The sequence below is a fragment of the Talpa europaea genome (assembly GCF_964194135.1).
Source record: "Talpa europaea genome assembly, chromosome: 4".
Taxonomy (NCBI): Eukaryota; Metazoa; Chordata; class Mammalia; order Eulipotyphla; family Talpidae; genus Talpa; species Talpa europaea.
Genome location: NC_140070.1, coordinates 68,226,629 through 68,251,113, shown reverse-complemented (window position 1 = coordinate 68,251,113; position 24,485 = coordinate 68,226,629). Strand labels below are relative to the sequence as shown.

Genomic DNA, 24,485 nt, shown 5'->3' with positions numbered 1-24,485 from the left:
AAAAATTAGACAAGGGTGTTCAAAACATAAATAAATAAAATAGTCCATGCTTGCAAAAGAAAAAAAAGTTTATGCAGTATTCTTAATCCTTTGCTGCTCATTTCAACAATGTTTACACTGCCTTCACCAGAAATATATTCCATCTCAATAAACCACTCTTTGCTCATCTGGATGCTACAAATCCTCTTCCATTAAAGTTTATCATGAGATTGCAGCAATTCAATCACATTTTCAGACTCCCCTTCTAATTATGGTTCTCTTCCTATGTCTATGACATCTGCAGTTATTTCCTCCACTGAAGTCTTGAATTTCTCTAAGTCTTCCCTGAGGATTGGAATAAACTTCTTCCAAACTCCTGTTATTGTTGAAATTTTGACCTTCTGTAATCACAAATATTCTTTTATTTTATTTATTTGTATTTTTGTATTCATCTTTTTGTTTTTTTTATTTTCTTAACAATATTTGCTTTCTTTTCTCCGGTGTAGTCCCCATAGAATTTCCACCAACAATTCACCCATGCACCATCACGATAGACCCTTGTGCTCTTCCGGCCCTTGTTTTTTTTTTTTTTTTTTTTTTAAAGAGTCATGTCTTATTTATTTATTTACTTGTTTGTTTGTTTTGTTTATACATGCACTGGGTACAGTCAGAAGCGCGGGAGGGTGAGAGAATTCACCAGAGCCAGAGCGGGGAGCAGAGCAGGCAGAAGGACAGAAGTACACTGCTGAGGGGAGCAGCGTGCGGCAGGAGAGGTCTGCGCGCCATGTGGGACCCTCCTCCGGTGGCCGGGGGAGCAGCTGGGGATCGAACCGGTGCCACGGAGGCTGCGGGCAGCTTGCTCAACCGCTGCACCACTGGGGAGGCCCCCGGCCCTTGTTTTGATACTTTTCCCTCTTCCTCCCCTGCACAATGTCTCTGATTTATAGTTATCTGTTTCATTTTGTTTTATTTTCTTGTTTTTGTTGTTGTTTTATTATTATTTTCCCCCAATCCCTTATATTTCTGCTATAAGTGAAACCGTCTGGTATTTTTCTTTTTCCTTCTCACTTATTTTACTGAGCGGAATCCCTTTTAGCTCCATCCATGTTGCTTCAAATGGCATTAGTTTATCTTTTTTGATTGCTGAAGAGGATTTCATTGTGTGTATATATCACATTTTGATCCAGTCATCTATTTTTGGGCATTTGGGTTGATTTCAAGTCTTACCTATTATAAATAATGCTGAAATAAACATAGGGGTGCATATATACTTTTAAATTAATGTTTTTGTGTCCTTTGGGTAGATCCCTAGGAGTGGAATTCTGGGGTCATATGGTAGCTCTATTTTTAGTAGACTGAGGAGCCCCCAGACAGCTTTCCCTAGTGGTTGAACCGGTTTGCATTCCCACCAGCAGTGTAGGGGACTTCCTTTTTCACCATATCCTCACCAACATTTGTGGTTGCTAGTTTTTTTGATACGTGCCATTCTTACTGGTGTAAGATGATATCTCATTGTGGTTTTAATTTACATTTCTCTGATTATGAGGGATGTTGGATATTTTTTCATATGCTTGTTGGCCATTTGCATTTCCTCTTTGGAGAAGTGTCTTTTTGGCTCTTCTGCCCATTTTTTTGACTGGAATGTTTAATTTTGTTGTTGTTGTTGTTGTTGTTGAGTCATGTGAGTTCTTTGTAGATCTTATCAGTTGTATGGAGTGAAAAAATTTTCTCCCAATCAGTGAAGTGTCTCTTTGTTTTGGCTAATGTCTCTTTTGCTGTACAGAAGCTCTTTAATCTGATGTAGACCCACCTGGTTATCTTTTCCTTCACTTTCTATGCTTCAGGTGATGTATCTTCAAAGATGTTACTGAGATGTATGTCATGTAGTGTTTTGCCTATATTTTCTTCTGTATATTTTGGGGTTTCAGGTCTTATGCCTAATTCTTTGATCATTTTTTGAGTTGGTTTTTTTGCATGGTGTGAGGTAGTAGTCTAACTCCATTCTTTTGCATGTAGAGTCCAATTTTCCCAGCTCCATTTATTGAACAAACTCTCTTTATTCCATTGCATATTTTTTGCTCCTTTGTCAAAGATTAGTTGTCCATAAATCTGTGGGTTTATTTTTGGGTTTTCTATTTAATTCCATTGGTCTGTGTGTCTGTTTTTGTTCCAGTACCATGCAATTATAATTATTATAGCTTTGTAGTATAGTTTGAAGTCTGGGATTGTGATACCTCCATTCCCCTTCTTTTTAGTGTGGAGAGCTTTAGCTGTTCGAGGTGTTGAGGTGTTTTGTGTCTCCATATGAATTTTATCAATATTTGTTCTATTTATTTGAAGAATGTCATTGAATTATTTATTGTAATGGCATTGAATCTGTACATTTCTTTTGGTAGGATGCCCATTTTGATAATGTGAATTCTTCCAAACTATGAGCAGGGTATAGCTTTCATTTTGTTGTGTCTTCTATTTCTTTTAACAATGTTTTATAGTGTTCTTTGTATAGGTCCTTCACCTCTTTTATTAGGTTTATTCCCAAGTATTTGGTTTTGGTTTTGCTTTAAATTATAAAGGAATGATTTTCTTGATTTCCTCTTCTTCAGATTGATTGTTTGCATATAGGAAGGCTACTGATTTTTTGTGTGTTGATTTTATATCCTGCTACTTTACTAAACTGGTTGATTATTTTGATTCGTTTTTCTGTGGAGTTTTTTGGTTCTCTCTGTATATGATATTGTCTGCAAATAGTGTTAGATTTACTTTTTCTTTCTCTAGTTGAATTCCTTGTATGTCTTTTCCTTGTCTTATTGCTCTGGCTAGGCCTTCCAGTATCATATTGAAAAGCAGTGGTGAGAGTGAACATCCTTGTCTTGTTACAGATCTTAAGGGAAAAGCTTTCAGTTTTTCACCATTGAGAATGATTTTGGCTATGGGCTTGTCATATATGGCCTTTATTATGTTAAAGTATGTTCCTTCTGTCCCACAAATGTTGAGGGCCTTTTTCATAAATGGATGTTCAACTTTGTCAAATGCTTTCTCAGCATCTATTGATATGATCATATTGTTTTTATTTTTATTTTTCTTGATGTGTTGGATTACATTAACTGATTTTTGTGTGTTGAACCATCCTTGTGTCCCTGAAATAAATCCTCCTTGGTCATGGTGAATTATCTTTTTGATGCATTGTTGGATTCTGTTGGCTAGGATTTTATTGAGGATTTTTGCATTAATGTTAATTAGAGAGATTGGCCTGTAGTTTTTGTGTGTGCGTGTGTGTGTTGTCCTTGTTCCGTTTTGGTATTAGCGTAATGTAGGCTTCATAAAACATATTTGGTAGAACCCCTTCCTTTTCAATTTTTTGAAGGAGTTTGTCTAGGATAGGTACTAGTTCTGAATGTTTGGAAGAATTCATTTGTAAATCCCTCTGGTCCTGGCTTTAGTTTTGGGGGAGGGTTTTGATTACTGTTTCAATTTTGCTGCTTGTAATAGGTCTGCTTAGGTGTTCCATTTCTCCTTTATCTAGCTTTGGGTGGTTGTAAAGTTATAGGAATTTGTCCATCTCTTCGAGATTGTTGGACTTCTTTACATACAACTGTTCATAGTAATCTCTGATTATTCTTACGATTTCTGCTGTGTGGATTGTTATTTCTCCTCTTTCATTTATAATCCTATGTATTCATGTTTTCTCCCATTTTTTCTTTGTGAGCCTGGCTAGAAGTTTGTCTATTTTCTTTATTTTTTCGAATAACCAACTTCTGGTTTCATTGATTGTTTGGATTGTTTTCTTCTGTTTCACTTATTTCTGCTTTGATTATTATTATTTCCTTTGTCTACAGGCTTTTTTTTTGTTGTTGTTATTTTTCCACTTCTTTAAGGTGGGAGATTAGGCTCTTTCTTTCTTTTTTTTTAATAATAAATTTTATTTTTATATTCCCCATACAATTGCAACCCCCCCATTCTGACCCCAATCCCTCCCCTCCCGCCCACCACCCCCCAAAAAGTGTCTCTGGTTCATAGTTTTTAGTTGATTTTGATTTTCACTTTCTTATAGTTATTCATTTTCCTGGTCCCTTATTTAAGTTCTCTAGATTCCTGCTATGAGTGAGACCATCCGGTATTTTTCTTTTTCTTTCTGGCTTATTTCGCTGAGCATGATCCCTTCCAGCTCCATCCATGTTGCTGCAAATTGCATGTGTTTATCTTTTTTGAATGCTGAGTAATATTCCATGGTATATATGTACCACATCTTCTTGATCCAGTCATCTATTTTTGGGCATTTGGGCTGTTTCCAAAGCTTAGCTATTGTAAATAGTGCTGCTATAAACATAGGGGTGCAGGTGTTCTTTGGAATTGATGTTTCTGTGTCCTTTGGGTAAATACCTAGGAGTGGAATTGCTGGATCATATGGAAGCTCTATGTTTAGTAGGTCCAGAAATATCCACACAGCTCTCCATAGTGGTTGGACCAGTTTGCACTCCCACCAACAGTGCAGAAGAGTTCCTTTTTCTCCACACCCTCGCCAACATTTGTTGTTGCTAGTTTTTTTAATATGTGCCATTCTTACTGGTGTAAGATGGTATCTCATGGTAGTTTTGATTTGCATTTCCCTAATTACAAGTGATGCTGAACATTTTTTCATATGCCTGTTGGCCATTTGCATTTCTTCTTCAGAGAAGTTTCTTTTTAGCTCTTCTGCCCATTTTTTGACTGGATTATTTTCTTTGTTGTTGTTGAGTCTCATCAGCTCTTTGCAGATTTTTGTGATCAATCCTTTATCATTAGTGTTGTGTGCAAAAATGTTCTCCCAGTTGGTGGGGTTTCTCTTTGTTTTGGCTAATGTCTCTTTTGCTGTACAGAAGCTCTTTAATTTGATGTAGTCCCAGCTGTTTATCTTTGCCTTCACTATCACTGCTTTGGGTGATGTGTCTGTAAAGATGTCTTTGATGTGAAAATCACATAGTGTTTTGCCTATATTTCCTTCTATGTATTTTATGGTTTCAGGTCTTATGTCTAGTTCTTTAATCCATTTTGAGTTGGTTTTTGTGTATGGTGTGAGGTAGTAGTCAAGCTTCATTCTTTTGCATGTAGCGGCCCAGTTTTCCCAGCACCATTTATTGAACATACTTTCTTTGCTCCAATGTATATTCTTTGCTCCTTTGTCAAAGATTAGTTGACCATAAATCTGTGGGTTTATTTCTGGATTTTCTATTCGATTCCATTGGTCTGTGTGTCTGTTCTTGTTCCAATACCATGCAGTTTTGATGATTATGGCTTTGTAGTATAGCCTGAAATCTGGGCGTGTGATGCCTCCATTCCCTTCTTTTTTTTCAAGAAAGCTTTGGCTGTTCGGGGTTTTTGGTGATTCCATATGAATTTCATCAATAATTGTTCTATTTCTTTGAAGAATGACATTGAAATTTTGATTGGAATAGCATTGAATCGGTATATTGCTTTTGGTAGGATGGCCATTTTAATAATGTTTATTCTTCCAATCCATGAGCAGGGGATGTCTTTCCATTTCTTTGTATCTTCTTCTATTTCTTTTAACAGTGTTTTATAGTTTTTTTTGTAAAGGTCCTTTACCTCTTTTGTTAGATTTATTCCCCAGTATTTGATTTTTTTTGTTTCAATAATAAAGGGGATGGTTTTTTTTTTATTTCTTCTTCTTCAGATTTATTGTTAGTGTATAGGAAGGCTTCTGACTTTTGCATGTTGATTTTGTATCCTGCCACTTTGCTGAACTGATTGATGAATTCAATTAGTTTTTCCATGGAGTTTTTGGGGTTCTCTATGTATATTATCATATCATCTGCAAAGAGTGATAGTTTGACTTCTTCTTTTCCTATTTGGATTCCTTGTATGTCTTTCTCTTGTCTTATTGCTCTGGCTAGGACTTCCAGTATTATATTGCAAAGCAGTGCTGAGAGTGGACATCCTTGTTTTGTTCCAGATCTTAATGGAAATGCTTTCAGCTTTTCACCATTGAGAATGATACTGGCTGTTGGCTTGTCATAGATGGCCTTTATGATGTTGAGGTATATTCCTTGTATCCCAAGAATTTCAAAGGCTTTTATCATGAATGGGTATTGCACTTTGTCGAAAGCTTTCTCGGCATCTATTGATATTATCATATGGTTTTTATATTTCTTTTTGTTGATGTGTTGGATAACGTTGATTGATTTTCAGATGTTAAACCATCCTTGTGCCCCTGGAATGAATCCTACTTGGTCGTGGTGAATTATCTTATGGATACATTGTTGGATTCTGATAGCTAAAATTTTATTGAGGATTTTTGCATCAGTGTTCATTAGGGGGATTGGCCTGTAGTTTTCTTTTTTTGTGTTGTCCTTGTTCAGTTTTGGTATGAGTGTAATGTTGGCTTCATAGAACGTGTTCGGTATTGTCCCTTCCTTCTCATTTTTTTGGAAGAGTTTGTGAAGGATAGGCACCAATTCGTCTCTGAATGTTGCTAGAATTCATTTGTAAATCCATCAGGTCCTGGGCTTTTGTTTTTGGGGAGGTTTTTGATTAACATTTCAATTTCGCTAATTGTAATTGGTCTGTTTAGATGTTCTATTTCTTCTTTATCTAGCTTTTGGTGATTGTAGAGTTGTAGGAATTTGTCCATCTCCTCTAGATTGTTGAACTTGTTTCCATATAAATGTTCATAGTATTTATTAATTATTCTTTTGATTTCTGCTGTGTCTGTTGTGATTTCTCCTCTTTTATTTATTATCCTATTTATTTGTGCTTTCTCCCTTTTTGCCCTTGTGAGCCTGGCTAGCGGTTTATCTATTTTATTTATTTTTTCGAAGAACCATATCTTGGTTTCATTGATCTTTTGGATTGTTTTTTTAGTTTCGATTTCATTTATTTCTGCTTTGGTTTTTATTATTTCTTTTCTTCTACTGGTTTTGGGGTTTTTTTGTTGTTCTTTTTCTAGATCTTTGAGCTTCGAGATTAGGTTGTTTCTTTGAGTTCTTTCTTGTTTCTTGATGTGAGCATCTATTGCTATATATTTTCCTCTTATTACTGCTTTTGCTGCATCCCATACATTTAGGAAATTGGTGTCCTCCTTGTCATTCAATTCAAAGAATTTTTTAATTTCTTCTTTTATCTCCTCGTTAGTCCAGTGGACTTCCAATAGTGTGGGTTTCAATCTCCACGAGGTAGGAGAGTACCTTGCCTTCTTTTTATGGTTTATTTCTAGTTTGATGCCTTCATGGTCAGAAAAGATGGTTGGTATGATTTCAATCTTGGTGTATCTGTTGATATTTGTCTTGTGCCCCAGTATATGATCGATCCTAGAGAATGATCCTTGTGTGCTTGAGAAAAATGTATACTCAGATTTTTTTGGGTTTAGTGTTCTATATATGTCTGTTAAGCCCAAGCACTCTAGATCCTTATTTAGAGCTTTTGTGTCTTAACTTATTTTTTGTCTTGTTGATCTATCCATTGTTGATAGTGGTGTGTTGAAGTCTCCCACTACGTATGTGTTTTCTCTGATGTCTGTTTTCAGAGATGCCAATAGTTGTCTGATATATTTTGGTGCTCCTTCGTTTGGTGAATATATGTTAATGAGTGTTATTTCTTCTTGAAGTATTGTCCCCTTGATCATAATGTAATGACCACTGGGGTCTCTTTTTATCTTTTTAAGTTTGAAATCTGTTTTATCTGATATGAGTTTAGCTGTTCCTGCCTTCTTTTTTGGTCCATTTGCTTGTAGAATTGTTTTCCATCCTTTAACTTTGAGTCTATTTTTATCTTTTGCAGCTAAATGTGTTTCCTGGAGACAGCAAAAGGTTGGGTTTTGTTTCTTAATCCAGCCTGCAACTCTGTGTCTTTTTATTGGAGAGTTTAGTCCATTTACATTTAGAGTTAGTATTGATATGTTAGCATCTGTATTTGCCATTGTGTTTGTCTTTCCTTTGATTTTATTTATTTATTCTTTTAATAACTTTCTTTGGCCTTCTTTTGTTGTTATTCGTCCCTCTGAGGTTCTGGCTTTAGGAATCCTTGTAGTATTTTTTGGAGTGTGGGTTTAGTCGTAATAAAGTTCCAGAGTTTCTGTTTGTCTGGGAAGGTCCTTATTCTTTCTTCAAAGAGGAAGGAGAGTTTTGCGGGATAGAGTATTCTTGGTTGGCATCTGTTTTTTTGGAGTCTGTTGACTATATCCCTCCACTCTCTCCTTGCCTGTAGTGTTTCTTCAGAGAAGTCTGATGTCAGTCTGATTGGTTTCCCTTTGAATGTTATCTGTTTCTTCCCTCTTGTTGGGGAGCTGTTTTTTTCACCCCGTGGGACATGGAGCAGAGTGGGAATGGTAGGGAAAACCTCAACACCTTTGGGGTGCTGTGTCTGCCTTGTGCCCCACCAACATGGAGGTCCCACACCCCAAATTTCGTGCCCCGGTCTCAGTTCCTAAGCCCTCAGGTCCAGGACGCGGGCTGTAGCCCAGTTCAGTGGCCGCCGGAATGGCGCCTTTTGCACCCCGCTCCCGTTTCCAGGCACCTGGTTTCTGATTACTTAGTGAGGGACTTTCACCTCAGTGAGGGCCCCCGCGAGTCTCCCCGCAAGCCTAGGTCGCAGGTGTGGGGACCTGGGCAGCTGCGATCTGCGTTTGCTTTTCAAGCGCGCTGCTTTTCCGTGCAAGCTTACCAGCCGGCCCGGGCCTGTGTGCAGGTCTCTGGGGGTCTCTGTTGTTCTCTAATGACGCCTGGAGCCGTTCGCTCACCTCTGCTGTGAATCCTGCAGGGTTCTCCACAGCTCCAGTTCACGGGGTGTGGTGGCGGAAATAGTTCCTTTTCACTCCCAGTCCCACTTGATGCGTAGTTCCTTCTTGTTGGTCATTTTAGTTTTTTTTTTTTCCTTCTCTCTGTTGGTTGGCGAGTGCCGACTTTGTGGGCAGGGGAGGGGAGCAGGGTTCTGCGCTTTCCTCCCTTCTAGTTCTCTTTTATGGCAACTTTCTTCTTCGGGTAGTTTGCTGGAGTTGTTCGTTTATCTTCTGTGTCCCAGTTCTCACTGGGACCTGCTGCTTTTCCTCCCTATTAACTTTTTTTTAATGGGAGATCTTACAGCGTCTCCTCACTGCCATGTTGCTCCGCCTCTATCTAGGTTATTTCTTTGAGTTTGTTCTCCTTTCTTTTTCTTTTTCCTTTTTTTGGATTTTATTTATTTATTTATACAAGCACTGGGTATAGTTAGAAGCGCAGGAGGGTGAGAGAATTCACCTGAGCCAGAGTAGGGAACAGAACAGGATGAAATACACTGCTTAGGGGAGCAGTGTGAGCAGCAGGAGAGGTCTGCCGGCCATGTGGGACCCTTGTCAGTGGCTGCAGAGGCTGCGGGCAGCCACACAGCCCAGCACTCAACTGCTGCGCCATCAGGGAGGCCCCGTTCTTGTTTCTTGATGTGAGCCTGCATTGCTATCTATTTTCCTCTTATATCTGCTTTAGTAGTGTCCCATGTGTTCTGTAGAGTTTTGTCCTCATTGTCTTTCATTTGAAGGTTTTTTTAAATTTCTTCTTTGATCTCCTCATTTATCCAATTGTCTTCCAGTAGTGTGCATATCAGTCTCCATGAGGTAGGAGTATTCCTTGCTTTTTTTTCATGGTTTATTTCTACTTTGATGCCTTTATGTTCAGAGAAGATAGTTCGTATGATTTTGATCTCAATGTGTCTGTTGATGTTTGTCTTGTGTTCTAACATGTGATTAATCTTGGAGGATGATCTCTATGCACTTGAGAAAAATGTGTACTCTGATTTTTTGGGGTGCAGTATTCTATAGATGTCTGTTAAACCCACAAAGTCTATGTCCTTGTTTCAATCTCTATTATCCTTGTTCATTTTTTTGTCTTGTTGATCTATCCATTGGGGAGAGAGGTGTGTTGAAGTCTCCTACTACATATGTATCTTCTCTAATGTCTGTTTTCAGAGATGATTATAATTTTCCGATATATTTTGGTGTTCCTTCATTTGATGAGTATATGTTGAGTGCTATGTCTTCTTGATGTGTTGTCCCCTTCATCATAATGTAGTGACCATCTATGTCTCTCTTTTTATGTTTTTTAGTTGCAAGTCTCTTTTATCTGATTTAAGTATAAATGTTCCTGCCTTCTTTTTTGGTCCATTTGCTTATAGGATTATTTTCCATCCTTTTACTTTCAGCCTATCTTTAGCTTTTGTAGTTAAGGGTGTTTCCTGGAGGCAGCAGAAGTTTGGGTTTTGTTTTTTAATCCAGCCTTCTATTCTGTGTCTTTTTATTGATGAGTTTAGTCCATTTACATTTACAGTTAATATTGATATATTGGTGTCTGTAATTGCCATTTTGTTTGTCTTTGTGATTTTATTCCTTGTCTTATTCTGTTGTTCTTATTCATTCCTCTGTTGGTTTTGGCTTAGGACTTCTTGTAGTATTTTTTGGAGGATGGCTTTAGCTGTAATAAATTTCTGTAGATTCTGTTTATCTGAGAAGTTCCTTATTTTTTCTTCATAGAGGAAGGCGAGCTTTTCAGGGTATAGTGTTCTTGGTTGGCATTTTTTACCTTAGAGTCTGTTGAATATCTCACTCCATTCTCTTCTTCCCATAGTGTTTCTTCAGAGAAGTCTGATGTCAGCCTGATTGGTTTTCCTTTATAGGTTATCTGTTTCTTCACCCTTGTCAACTTCATTATTTTTTCCTTGTCTTGGACTCTTGAAAGACTTACTATTATGTGTCTTGCTATAGTTTTCCTTTCAATGTGGTAATTCAATGTTCTTCTAGCTTCTATTTTCATCTCCTTCATCATGTTTGGGAAGTTCTCTTTGATTATCTCCTTGAATAGTTTTTCAGTTCCTTGATCATTCTCCTCTCCTCATGGTGTCAGATAGCTCTCAAAGTGTTTCTTTGTTCTTTTCCCTTTGTTTTTTCTGTTTCCTTTTCTTTTTTGGTTCTTTTGTATTTTGTATCTTCAAGAGTACTGATTGTTCTTCCATTTCATCAATTCTGTTTTCATTACCTTTCCCTCAGTTCTTTAGCTCCTCCATTAATCTTTTAATCTTCTGTGTTTCTTTCGTTTCCTTCTTTAGGGACTCAATTTTATTCTTCATTTCATTAATTATTTTTCTCATATCATTATTTTCCTTTTTATCTTCTTCATGTTTTTAATTCATGATGATTTTAAATTGTCTATCTGCCAGACAGAGGAGTTCTTCCATGTCATTGTTGAGTTATAATGGCTGATATTCTTTTTGTTGTGTGTCCTTCCCCCGAGGTATTTTTTGGTTATTTGTATTTTTCCTTCTCCCTTTTGTTTGTTTCCTAATTTGGTCTATGCATTGGGACACTGTGCCACTGGTACTGGCAGGCTCCTTCTGGGATATCAGAAACTGGTGGCCAGATTGAAGCCAACACTGTTATGCCAAAACTGCACTAGGGCAATGGCACTGTGGATATGTTGATGAGCACTGTCCTTGAAGATCCCCTCGCTCTGTATTAGTTCCCGAGGTGTTCTTGAGGTCCCTATCTTGTAACTCCCTGTCTTGCAATAATGGCTCTGGGGCTGCACTTCCCCAGTGCCTGCAGTTCAGTTTGGCAATGGATATCCCTCTCATCTCCAAATTGTGGATGGGCATAGGGCCTGGTTTGTGGGCACATTTCAGTTCACCTCTGTCTGTACAATCTGCCATCTCTCAATTCCACAGAGGTTTCCTGGGATCCCCAGCACACAACTCCCTGTCTTGCAACAGTGGTGCTGAGGGTGCACTTTCCGGGCACCCTCAGTCACCTCAGCAGAGGATCCCTCTCTAGGCTCCAAATCATGGAAGGGCAGGACCTGGCTTGTGCATACTTTTCAGCTCACCTCCATCTGTGGAACTTACCCTCTCTCAGTTCCACAAAGGTTTCCTGGGTTCCCTGAGCTGCAGCTCTCTCTCTGTCTTGTAAAACTGGTGCCAATTGTCTAATCACAAAAATTCTTTTTTTTTTAAGATTTATTTATTTATATAAGAACCAGGATACAGACCAGATATGTGGGAGGGTGAGAGGATTCACCAGAGACAGAGGGAGGAACAGAACAGGCAGACTGACTGAAATTCACTGCTGGGGGAACAGCAGGCAAGACAGGAGAGGTCTGCAGTGCCATGTGGGTTGCTCCTTGGCTGGCAGGGATTGAACCGGCACTGCAGAGGCTGTGGACAGCTTCACAGAACTGCGCTCAACTGCCTGCGCCACCAGGGAGGCCCCTAATCCCAAAAATTCTTAATGGCATCTAGAATGGTAAATCTTTTCTGGAAGATTTTGAATTGACTTTGACCAGTTCCATCAGAAGAATCACTACTTATAGCAGTTATAGTCCTACAAAATTTCTTAATAGGACATGCTATTTCTTAATCTCTGGTTTGCAGATTAGGTATTATCTTAGCATGCATAAAAACGGCAATAATCTTCTGTACATCTCCATCAGAACTCTTAGGTAACCAGGTACATAGTCAATAAGCAGTAATCTTTTGTTTTTGAGTAATAGGTTTCCATTGGCTTAACATATTTAGTAAACCATGTTATAAATAGATATGCTGTCATCCAGGCTTTCTTATTCCATTTATAGAATACAGAGTAGCTACAGCATAATTCTTTATGGTCTTGGGATTTTCAGAATGGTAAGTGAACATTGGCTTTAACTTCAAGTCACCACTACCTTAGCCCCTAAGAAGAGTCATCCTGTCCTTTGAACTATTGAAACCAAATATTTATTTCCTTCCAACTATGAAAGTTCTAGATAACATCTTCTTTCAATTTAAAACTGTTTTGTCTACATTAAAATAATCTATTGTTTAATGTAGCACTTTCTATTTTTTTTTTTTTTTGAAGATTTATTTATTTATACAAGAGCAGGGGTACAGGCCAGATGCGTGGGAGGGTGAGAGAATTCACCAGAGACAGAGTGGGGGACAGAACAGGCAGACTGACAAAACACACAGCTGAGGGGAGCAGCGGGTGAGACAGGAGAGGTCTGCTGCACCATGTGGTTTTCTTTCAGGCGGCAGGGATAGAGCTGGCACCTCAGAGTCTGTGGAGAGCTTCACAGTGTGGAGCTTAATGGCCTGCACCACCAGGGAGGACCTAATGTAGCCTTTCATCAATTATCTTATCTGTACTTCCTGGATAACTTGTAGTATCTACATCAGCACTGCTTTGGCTTTCACTTTTATGTATTGGAGACAACTTCTTTCCTTAAATCTCATGAACCACTATCTGTTAGCTTCAAACTTTTATTCTGTAGCTTTCCTACCACTGTTAGGCCTCACAGCGTTAAAGAGAGTTAGTGCCTTCTATTATGCTCAGTGAAATAAGCCAGAAGGAAAAAGAAAAATATCAGATAGTTTCATTTATAGGAAGAATGTAGGGGAACCAAATAAGGGACCAGGAAAAAATATAATAAATTAAAAGACAAAATTAACAAGCAACTATTAGTCAGAGACACTCAGCAGGGGAGGGGGAGGGAAAGGGATTAAAATGGAGGAGGGAATGTGTTCTTACACAAGGGACTATGGTGATGATGCATGGGTGAATTGGTGATGGGAATTTTGTGGGGACTACACCTGAAAGGAGAAATCATGCATTGAACAAAATGGAAGAACAGTGTAAAATATATATAAAATTTAAAAAAAAAAGAGAGTTAGTATCTTGCCCTGGATTAGGCTTTGGTTTAAGAGAAAGCTGTGTCTAGTTGATCTTCTCCAGACCATTCAAACACTGTCCACATCAGCAATCAGGATCTTTTGCTTTCTCATAAATCATGTGTTCACTGCAGGTTCACATTTAATTTCCTTCAATGTCTTTCATTTTTTTTTTTACATTTGCAACTTGGCTAGCTGACTCAAGAGACCTAGCTTGCTACTTATCTTGCTTCTCAACATGCTTTCCTTGCTAAGATTAATTATTTCTAGATTTTTACTTCAAATGGGAGATATATTACTCTTCCTTTCACTAGAAAACTTACAGATCATTGTTACTAAATGACCTAATTTCAATATTATTTTCTTTTGGAGAATAGGAAATGGAGAGAGAGGGAGGAACCAGACAACATTTTTTCATTAAGTTCTTTGTCTTATATGGACACATGCCATTACAAAACTATTACAATAGTAACATCAATGAGAATGATCACACATCACCTTAGCAGACACAAAATAATGAAAAAAATTTGAACTATTGTGATAATTAGCAAAATGTGACACTGAGAAACAAAGTAAGCACCTGTATTTGGAAAATTGGAGCCAATATACTTGCTGGACTCAAATCTTTAATTTGTAAGAAAAATGCAATATAGGCAAAGTTCAATGAATTAAAATGCAACTTAGTGAATCATGCATTTATGTGATGACTATGTTTCATATAGTTATTCCTCCAGACATCCAAGAGAAGTAAGCATCCTCCATTATAAAAATGACAATTAAAATTTAGAGATACCCCTAAAGAAAGAACCAGGATCTTGATAGATTTCAAAATATGGTTCTTCATGATTTTCTATTATATAACCCTTTAAATTACACATTACTTTATAGCCTTTGAATCATGTATTATTAGAATAGGCTAGTAAGATTATAAGTCGATGCTTATGTGACTAAATTTAAATGGGAGAGGGTTTTCTTTAATTATTTTATGTCTTAAGTGAATTAACTTAGCCCAGAATGTAAACAGAACAGTTTAAAATAATCCCATTACACAATGTTGTTTTACTTTGTTTAAGAAGACAGTTTCTTCTGTTCAAAGGTAAATTTAACTTTTTTTTTTTCCTAAGGTATGGGACTTCAATGGATATTGTCACCACACATTAAATGTTGGGCAAGAGGGAGTTGTGGATATTTCACAGATCCTGGTTCTTAAGAAGACAATATTGGTTACAGGCTGGGAGAGGTATGATACAGTCATGCAAAATCAGAGGAAGGTAAAAGAAGAATATTTTTATTTGAATCAAAATCTGAAGGAAAAATGAACATAGAAATCTTAACTGATTCTGTGTTATTAACTTGCTGGACCAAGGTGAGTGTCTGTCATTGACTGAATGCTTAGTGAATAAAATATCAATATTATAAGATCATGCACCTTGAAAGGCTTTTGGAAATGTTATGGATCTCTCTCCTGGCATTGGGAATCTTTTTCTTTAACCATTCCAGACAAGGATATAATGTGACTTCCTGAGTATTAATGCCAAAGGTTTCCTAATTTTAGTCAATTAATTCTTATCGTGTAAATCCCCATCCTTCAACAGTTAAGGGAACTTAACTGTTTAATTCTTCCTCTGTTATTTTAAATTACAGCACACGAGAGAAATAGCCCACTGAATTTTGTGTTAGTACTTCCTTCCTATCAGTACAGAGAGGGGTCTTTCACAGTTCACTTACTTTACTCAAGGAGCAATTTTCCCATTTCATTATAAGGAAAGCTACTTTTCTTTCCCATTTTTCATGAGAGGAGTAAGGGATCATAAACATGGACTTTTCTATGGCACTGTATAAGCACTATGAAAATTAAAGTGTTTTTTTAATATATTATTCATAAATTCAAAAATTGAAAATGATTTGTCCAATGTTATTTTCTATAGAATTAAGATATTAATGGTTTGGAGCTAGGATTAAATCAGATTTTATACTTAGAAAGCTAGCAGTATATATTTGGGTATTTTTATCAATCACACAAAATCTTTTCTTCTGACACTAATGTGCACATTTAGACTAAAAAAATAGTACCACACACAACTTCATTTTCAGGGGTAGTTGGACTTTAAGTAAAAAAAAAAAAGTACAGTTCAGATCACTGTACTTGACATTAAGAATTAATTCAATCATCATCACCTTTGAAAGACAAGGTTTCTTGGCATCCCTGGGAATAATCATGATCCACTAAAGACTATAACCAGTCCAATAGACTAGCACTTAATAATTTCTATAATTAGGCTGTGGCAATGAATAGGTTTAATTCTCTAATATCATAGCAGGTTAAATGTGTGGTATATAGCTGAGCCAATGCAACTTAAATTTTGAGGATAACAAAAGAGAATTTTTAAAGTCAGTATAAGTCAAAACTTTGGATATGCTACTTTCTTGATTATATGTTTTAGCTATCCATAGTTATAAATTTTAGTGAAATATGTATTTTTAAATTATTGGGGAAAGTTTTTAAAGATTAGATTTATAGAGTCATCTAAAAGTGGGTCAAATGAATACCTGATATCTGATCTAACTGATGTATGTCCACTTTCTTTAATGGAGAGGAAACTTTGGGAAGACTGAAATGGGAGAAGTAAAAGTTATGTTTCTTCCCATCTTCCTCTATTCTTCCCATCCTCCACAAGATTATTAATTTGGAATTGAATGTTTAATTAATACATTCCAATGATCTTATTTCACTTTTGTATTAGTGGATTTAAGAATTATATTTCCTTAATCATAAATCTTAAGTTAGGATTTAAGCAGGATCTTTGCAGGGTCCTTTTTACCAGGAGGTATTTAACAAAAGAAGTAAGACTCATGCCATTTGCAGCAACAAGGATGGTGCTGGAAGGGATTATGCTCAGTGAAACAAACCAGAAAGAAAAAAAAAATCGGATGGTTTCACTTGCAGGAGGAATGTAAGGGAAACAAATAAGTGATCAGGAAAAAATAATTATAATAATTTTGTTAAGATTTATTTGTTTATACAAGAACCAGGGTGCAGGCCAAGTATGCAGGAGGGTGAGAGGATTCACACCAGAGACAGAGCAGGGAACAGAACAGGCAGACTGACTGATATATACTGCTGAGGAGTGCAGCAGGCAAGACAGGAGAGGTCTGCTGTGCCATGTGGTTATCTCCTCTGCTGGTGGGGATCGAACCGGCACTGCAGAGGCTGTGGACAGCCTCTCAGTGCTGTGCTCAACTGCCTGTACCACCAGGGAGGCCCAATTATAATAAATTAAAAAACAAAATCAACAGGCAACAGACATTCTGTAGGGGAGGAGAAGGGAGAGGGATTAAAACAGAGGAGGGAAGAGCACAAGGGACCATGGTGTTGGTGCATGGGTGAATTGCTGGTGGGAATTCTATAGGGACTACACCTGAGAGAAGAAATAATACATTGTACAAAAAGGAATAATTATGTGATATATATATATATATATAATTTTAAAAAAGAAGTAAGAGAACATGTCAACTGACTATAGTTTGTGAAGACTGGTTCACTAAACCAATTTTTTAACAGTTTAGTATTTAGAGAAGAAAAAAAAAACTAGAAAATTGCCAGTATATCAACTTTTCTTAAAAAACCTGAGTGTTTGAACTTCCTCCTCAACTTTATCTCCCTTGGAAGGTAGGCAATATTTTATGGATATCTCAAATTTCTGTAGTCAGCTCTTAGCTCTCTAAGCTCACTTATCCATTTGCTTGTTGGGAATGTATCTCATTGCAATCCCAAATTCAAAACATTCTATACTGAATTTATTATTCATTCCTCTTACCCATGACTGCTTCTCTTAGTTTCAGAGCTTCAGTTAACACTTAGAGGCCTGGACATCAACTTTGGTTCTCTTTTTTCACTCAACTTCACAACCAAGTCAGTGTCAAGTATTATCTACTTTGTATTCTAAATATTTCTCAAACCCATTCCCAATACTATTACAACTGTATATTCAGAACAACATTTCTACTTGGGTTAATGTCATAGCTTCTATTTTGTCCATTCCTCTAGCAATGCTTCCCGTCAATGGATACTGCATCTATGACACTTCATTGTTTAACAACTTGCAGAGTGTCTACAAAATAAATCTAAGTTCCTTCTTGTCTGAATCTAGTTTTAGTTTCAAGTGGCCCATTCTTGTGTACATTCCAATCTCAAATAACAACCTGTTGCCAGGTAGTTTCCATACACATCGTACTATTTCACACCCCCATTCCTTTATTCTCTCCCCTTATCTAGAAATTCTATTACAAATATTTTTCATGTGGCTAGCATTTATTTCTATTTGATGTCCCTTTCATATATCTTCTTTATCAGGATATTTCTCTTTATTCCAGGATTGAAATATAATCCCTCTTTTTCTTTGTGTTCTCTAACTTTCTGCACTTTATTTAATGAATACATATGTACACATATATGTGTGTGTGTATATATTCTAAGCATATGCTTTTTAGTTGTTCAGTGGCATCGGTTGAATAAATTACTATTTATTTAATAGATAGGGAAACTGAAGATGTGAGAAAATTTAATTACTCATGATAACAATTATGAACCAAAGACAAGCAGGAAAATATTCAAATCTATTCTCTTTACATAATAAACCAGAAAGTAAATTATTGTCAATCCTTTTTTATAAGGGTAAAATGACACTTGAAGAGGTAGGGTATCTGGGCCAACATTACAAAGCTAATAAGAAGCTGAATTACAATTCTGTGCCAAAGTTTATGCTTTTCACACAATTCCTAAGTTACAAAGGGAGTAATTTAATCATGAGAGAACAACTATCTTCTTCTTTAACAAGTAATTTAATTGAATTGCTTAGTTGTGTCAAGCAAAGCTAATGAATCCGTTTTGTGCATTTGAAGAAGGAGAAAAAACAAGTATTATCCACTTAAAATATCTCAAAATTTAGCTTACCATTACTTTTCTCCTTTCCTCCCAACACATATTTTATATTTGCACCTAGGTAGAAAGCACTTGGTAGGAAATATGGTGAACTCAATGGGAGAAACCTGATTCTTGCTCTCAAGGCCACATGTTCAAATTGGGGAGCTAACATATATAAGGCAGGATATGACAATGGTCCTAAGCAAATCCTGAACTAGAGATCTCATGTCAGTTATTTAGACATATAGTCAATCATATCTAGATAATAATTTTGTGAGAATTCTAGAAAAGTATTTCTCATCATTTTAAGCAAGAAAACTTAAAGACAATGTGATGAATTGACTTATGGTCAATTAAAAATACTTAGTCAAACACCGTATTTACTCTGGAAAAATTAAATGGATTGTAATATATACAGCTATGTTAAAATCAATAAATACTTAAAATTGTTTAAGATTTTATCCTGACCTCAAACTGTATGACTCTATACTTAACTTTATAAATATAGTCTCAAGTCCCTTAGTTTTTCCCAGTTTATTTTTATCCTTTCTGTAGAGTAGAAATCTGTTTATGAAGGTTTTATCTATAAAATACAGATTTATACAAATACTCAAAAGAGAATCTCTCATGAAATTTCAAATATTTAAAAAAATATATTGGTAGTAACATCTTTCACAGAACTGTAAAAAGTAGCTTCTCAATAAATTACCTGTTGATATAATTTATTAATTTTTTTTAAAAGGTAGATTTATTTATTTATTTATTTATACACGCACTGGGTATAGTCAGAAACACGGGAGGGTGAGAGAATTCACCAGAGCCAGAGCGGGGAGCAGAGCAGGCAGAAGGACCGAAGTACACTGCTGAGGGGAGCAGCGGGCGGCAGGAGAGGTCTGCGCGCCCTGTGGGACCCTCCTCTGGTGGCCGGGGAGCAGCCGGGGATTGAACTGGCGCCGCAGAGGCCGCGGGCAGCTTCGCAACCCAGCGCTCAACCGCGGCGCCACCGGGAGGCCCCTGTTGATATAATTTAATTTCTAAAAGTATATTTAAGTGAAGTGAAATCAGGGATTTGAAATTCCTCCACGATAAAACGGATCTATCACAAGATATTAAATTACCCCCCCCCCATTTATTTGACTGTTAATTTGGTGTTAGAAGTAACCCACCCTGACCTCCCTAGTGGCACAAGGGGTTAAGTCTCAGCACTATGAAACACTATGGTAGCCACTGCACACATTTGATCCCTGCCCAGGGAGCTGACCCACATGGCCAGGGAGCTGACCCACATGGTACAGTAGATCTCAACTGTCTTGCCTGTTGCTCCTCTCAGCAGTGCATTTCAGTCACTCTGCCTGTTCTGCTTCCCACTCTGATCATAAAAGATGATGAACATTTTTTCATATGTCTGATGGCAATTTGCATATATTCTTTAGAGAATTGTCTATTTAGCTTTTCTGCCCATTTTTTTATTGTATTTTTGTCTTCTTTTTATTGAAATATATTAAATTAATAATTTCCTTACAAAGAAATTATGATCTTATATGACTCAACTTATATCTAATATTAGAGGGAGAATCAGAATGAAAATTTCAGAAGTTTTGATTTATTTTGAATAACCAGTTTAGATGTCAGGAGAGTTGCAGATATATTCAAAATACATGAAAATCTGCAAATCTAATTTTACTGTGGCTTTAGTATCTAAAATTTTACTTTACAAATTTTTTTTTTTTTTTTTTTTTTTATAGAGGCATGTTTTATTTATTTATTTGTTTGTTTGTTTGTTTTGTTTATACATGCACTGGGTACAGTCAGAAGCGCGGGAGGGTGAGAGAATTCACCAGAGCCAGAGCGGGGAGCAGAGCAGGCAGAAGGACCGAAGTACACTGCTGAGGGGAGCAGCGGGCGGCAGGAGAGGTCTGCGCACCATGTGGGACCCTCCTCCAGTGGCCGGGGAGCAGCCGGGGATCGAACCGGCGCTGCAGAGGCTGCGGGCAGCTTCGCAACCCAGCGCTCAACCGCTGCGCCACCGGGGAGGCCCTTACTTTACAAATTTGAGGAAACTGAATGAAGATGAATTGATTTGTATCGAACTCATTCTCTACCTTTGAATTATCCCTTTTAAGTCACAAAGAATTAGAATAACGAAGAATAAGTTTTTATGAACTAAAGCCACAATAATAATTAGCTACCAGAGGAACAAACAGTTGACTGTATACTTGAGTTCTCTCCATGACAGTTTCTACAGGATAAATTTTAGTAAAAGTTATTTTTCTTACTCATTCATCCTGAAAGAGATTGTTTAAATTTTTTTTACAACTTATTTTTTTACACTTAACATGTAAACTAATTTTGTTCTCACAAAATTGGTCCTTAGCTTTAATCCTGAATTACAATTGTGGTCACCTTCATAAGGTGAAACAATGACTGGATAGCAGTACTCTCAGGATTTTAAATGTGAGGAATTGAACCAGTAAACTCCTTCAATGTCACAAAAAATAAATGTCTCAGACTCCTAAAATGGCCTTAAAATTGGCTCATTCTGCACTTTAATTTTACTCTTGGCAAAAGCACAAACTTAAAAAAAAGTTATCTTTGAAACAGAAAAAGTAGGAAATACAGTGTGGATTCTGAAGGTACTTTAAGGATAACTGTCATTCCAAATGAAATTTTCAACTTAGGTTTTAAGGTGGCAGCTAATTAATTTCTTAACATTTTGACACACAAGGTCAAATATCAGAAAGGCTAATTTTTACTCCCGTTTATGAAGAGCATTTGTACTGTTGGATGATACTCCTTAAATATATTGAATTAATATGTTTACTTTAGCAAAAAGACATTTGACATTGACTTTTGTCTGAGAGATAACATTTTTCTTTCCCTCCTAGCCCGCACTCTCCATTCCTAAGTCATTTTGTCTGCAACCAAAGTTAATGTTAGGTAAAGAAGAAATTAAAAACATATAATAGAAAACTATTATATATTCATAGAAATTTCAGAACTGCAAATTGCCTTATTATGTTATATTGCTAAGCGTCATAGTATTATTAAAACATCAATATTAAAATTGTTTTAACAAATAATTAATATGCTGATTCAACAAATATTTATTAAATGACTATTCATGATAGGTACTATGCTAGGCACTACTGATCTAAAAAGGGAATAGTCTCTGCTCTCTTAAAGCTTATTTATGGTAAGAGAGACAGAACATAAATAAAGATCACAATATCATATAATGGTAAATGTAATAAAAATATGTAGGTTAAAGAATGAGAGACTAGTTCTAGGGAAACTGTTCAGATAGGGTAGCCAGGGAAAATTTACTTGAAGAGGTGGCAGTTGTTTAGAGAATTTTTCATTTATTCACTTCATTCACTTGAACACTCAAGGTATTTAGGCCACAATTATTACTACTGTGGGGTTGCAGAATAAGATCCTTAATTTAGAATTTATAATGCCTAATGCAGAATTTATAATATTGTAGATGCTACATAATATTTATTAAATGTTATTTGTAAAATGTGAGTGATGTAAAAAATTATAATGAGAAATAGATCGTTCGATTATTGTTAAGGAAGAACAACATGAGCCTTAGAGAACTGGTGTGTGAATAAGTAGACATAGGTCTTTATGTGAAAGGAAATCCATGGAGGATGAATAAGCACATCATGAGTGAAAATAAAGCAGTTAGAAATATGAAGGATGCTTACAGAGCAAAAAGAATATTGTTTAATTGAAGGAAGAAAGTGTGCTTTGGAAATGCAATACCTATCCAAAACAAGCCCTGAAAACACGGAATGTGTTTGAAACCTAGTATCCTTTCTTTAAAATTCAGGTGATCCCTTCCAGCTCCATCCATGTTGCTGCAAAATTGCATGAGTTTATCTTTTTTGATTGCTAAGTAATATTCCACTGTGTATATGTACCACATCTTCTTGATCCAGTCATCTATTTTTGGGCATTTGGGTTGTTTCCATAGCTTAGCTATTGTAAATAGTGCCAGAAAGAAAAAGAAAAATACAGGATGGTCTCTCTCAGAGCAGAAATTTAGAAAACCTAAATAAGGACCAGGAAAAAGACTATTTATAATAAAGTAAAAATCAAAATCAACAAAAATTATAAACCAGAGACCAACTATTGGTGGGAGGGAGGGAGTAGGATCAAAACAAGGGGGGTGGGATTTGTATGGGGACTATAACCAAGATGAAAATGCATACATTGTGCAAAAATGAAAAATGATATAAAAAATATAAAATAAAACAAAAGTGCTCAAAAAATAAAATCCAGGTGATTTTTACATTCTATTACATAAATTCATCTTTCTTTAATTGAATATAAAAAGTATTCCCCCCCAAACTCTTTGAGTAAAGTTAACAAGAATTTGTATGATAATTGCCCTATGACTTCAAACAGTCCTGCTAAATATTTAATTGAACATGCATAGTTTACTTTGAAAGGGAAGGGTAGAAGGATAGAGATAGACTATTTGACTACTCCATTCAGGCTTCTGTGAGTTTTACACTTAGATGTCCATGGCAGTTGATCAGGAATTCCTTGGAATTTACATGTTAAATTTCCTCCAAGTTTTGGTGAGAAAAGCCTTATTAACTTCGTTTAGACTAACAAATATTTTTGGTTCATAGACCCACCCTCCTCTTGCTATTGTCATAAAATTCTTAGTGGTTCCATAGTATCCATATAGGGAAAGTTTGCATGGAGTCTTGGTGACAGGTAATTAACGTGATAAGTGCATACGTGTTTTGGTGTTAATGATTGTGGAAGGCTAATTAAACTTCTGATACTAAATATTCATAACTTATGAGAGAATTCAATGAGAATCTGAAAGTTCAGTGTGGGAAGTTCAAGATTATGGATGAAAATTGGGAGCAAAATTTAGGGGAGCATAGTTTTTTAGACGTCTCAAATCATCCCAACCAAGTGGAAGATGGCTATTGAATAGCTCTATAACTTTGGCTCTTCCATTAAATTCTATATTCTTTTACTAGAGCTATTACTGTATTTCGACCTCAGAACTTCAATCAATTTTTCATCAAGCCTGAAGAATGGAAGGGAGGAGTACAGCACCGTGATGATATCTTGTGTGCAGCATTTTTACCGCCACAAACTCTTGTTACAGGTTAACTGAAATCAGTGGTGAAAGTTTGGTTTCTTTTCACTCACACATTAAAAAAAAAAAAAAAACTTTTTAAACTGAAGAATGCATACACTTCTTGAACAAATAGTCCTTGTATTTAAATGTACTCTTATTTTTAGGACAATATATATCAGGACCATCAGCTCCTGAATCTGGATAACTGACTTCAAATCCTGGTTCCACTATCTACCACTGTTTGGCATTGAGCAAGTAATTTAAACTAACTCACAATTTTCACTTGCTAATAATAAATAAATATATTGGTTTATCCTGAGTACTGAATAATGTAATCTGTGAAAGGGCTTAGTACTGGCATATAACAAGTAGAGAAAAAAGTAATAGAGAAAAAAATAATAAGTAGATAAAAACAACAACAACAAAGAAACAGATCAAATTAATTCAAACAAACCCTAGAAATCTGACTGCATATTGAATCTACAAAAGGGGATTAGTGGGGGTGGAGCAAAGGGTGAGGGGACCAATGAACTAAGGCAGGGGTAAGTCAGTGAGAAATGTATGAAAGTAAGTTCATTAGCAAATGTTAGCTTTTATTTTTATTGTCTTCCTTCTAGTAGCAGCATAATAGATGTTGCTTACAAATCATGCATCTGTGGGACTCAGATGACTCACAATAGGAGCATACTACCCCTTTGCCATAATTCAGTGCAACTAATGTTGGTTGAAGAATGGCCTCACTATGTCTACAAATACAAGCTTTTCTTTAGTTTAAAAAATTCTTATGCTTGTTTATTTAATCACTTACATTTTAGATTT

The 24,485-nt window shown here is 36.3% G+C and overlaps 1 protein-coding gene across 1 annotated transcript in view; it reads left to right on the top strand.

The window, feature by feature from the left end:
- The window catches only part of WDR49 (WD repeat domain 49), a gene marked incomplete at its 5' end in the record, with an annotated part of 188,426 nt that overhangs the window by 110,790 nt on the left and 53,151 nt on the right, over positions 1-24,485 (top strand). Inside the window, 2 exons of the mRNA XM_084232625.1 lie at positions 14,757-14,872; positions 23,563-23,693. Of these exons, the coding sequence (XP_084088751.1) occupies positions 14,757-14,872; positions 23,563-23,693 (247 nt within the window). The remainder of the gene's footprint in view (positions 1-14,756; positions 14,873-23,562; positions 23,694-24,485) is intronic.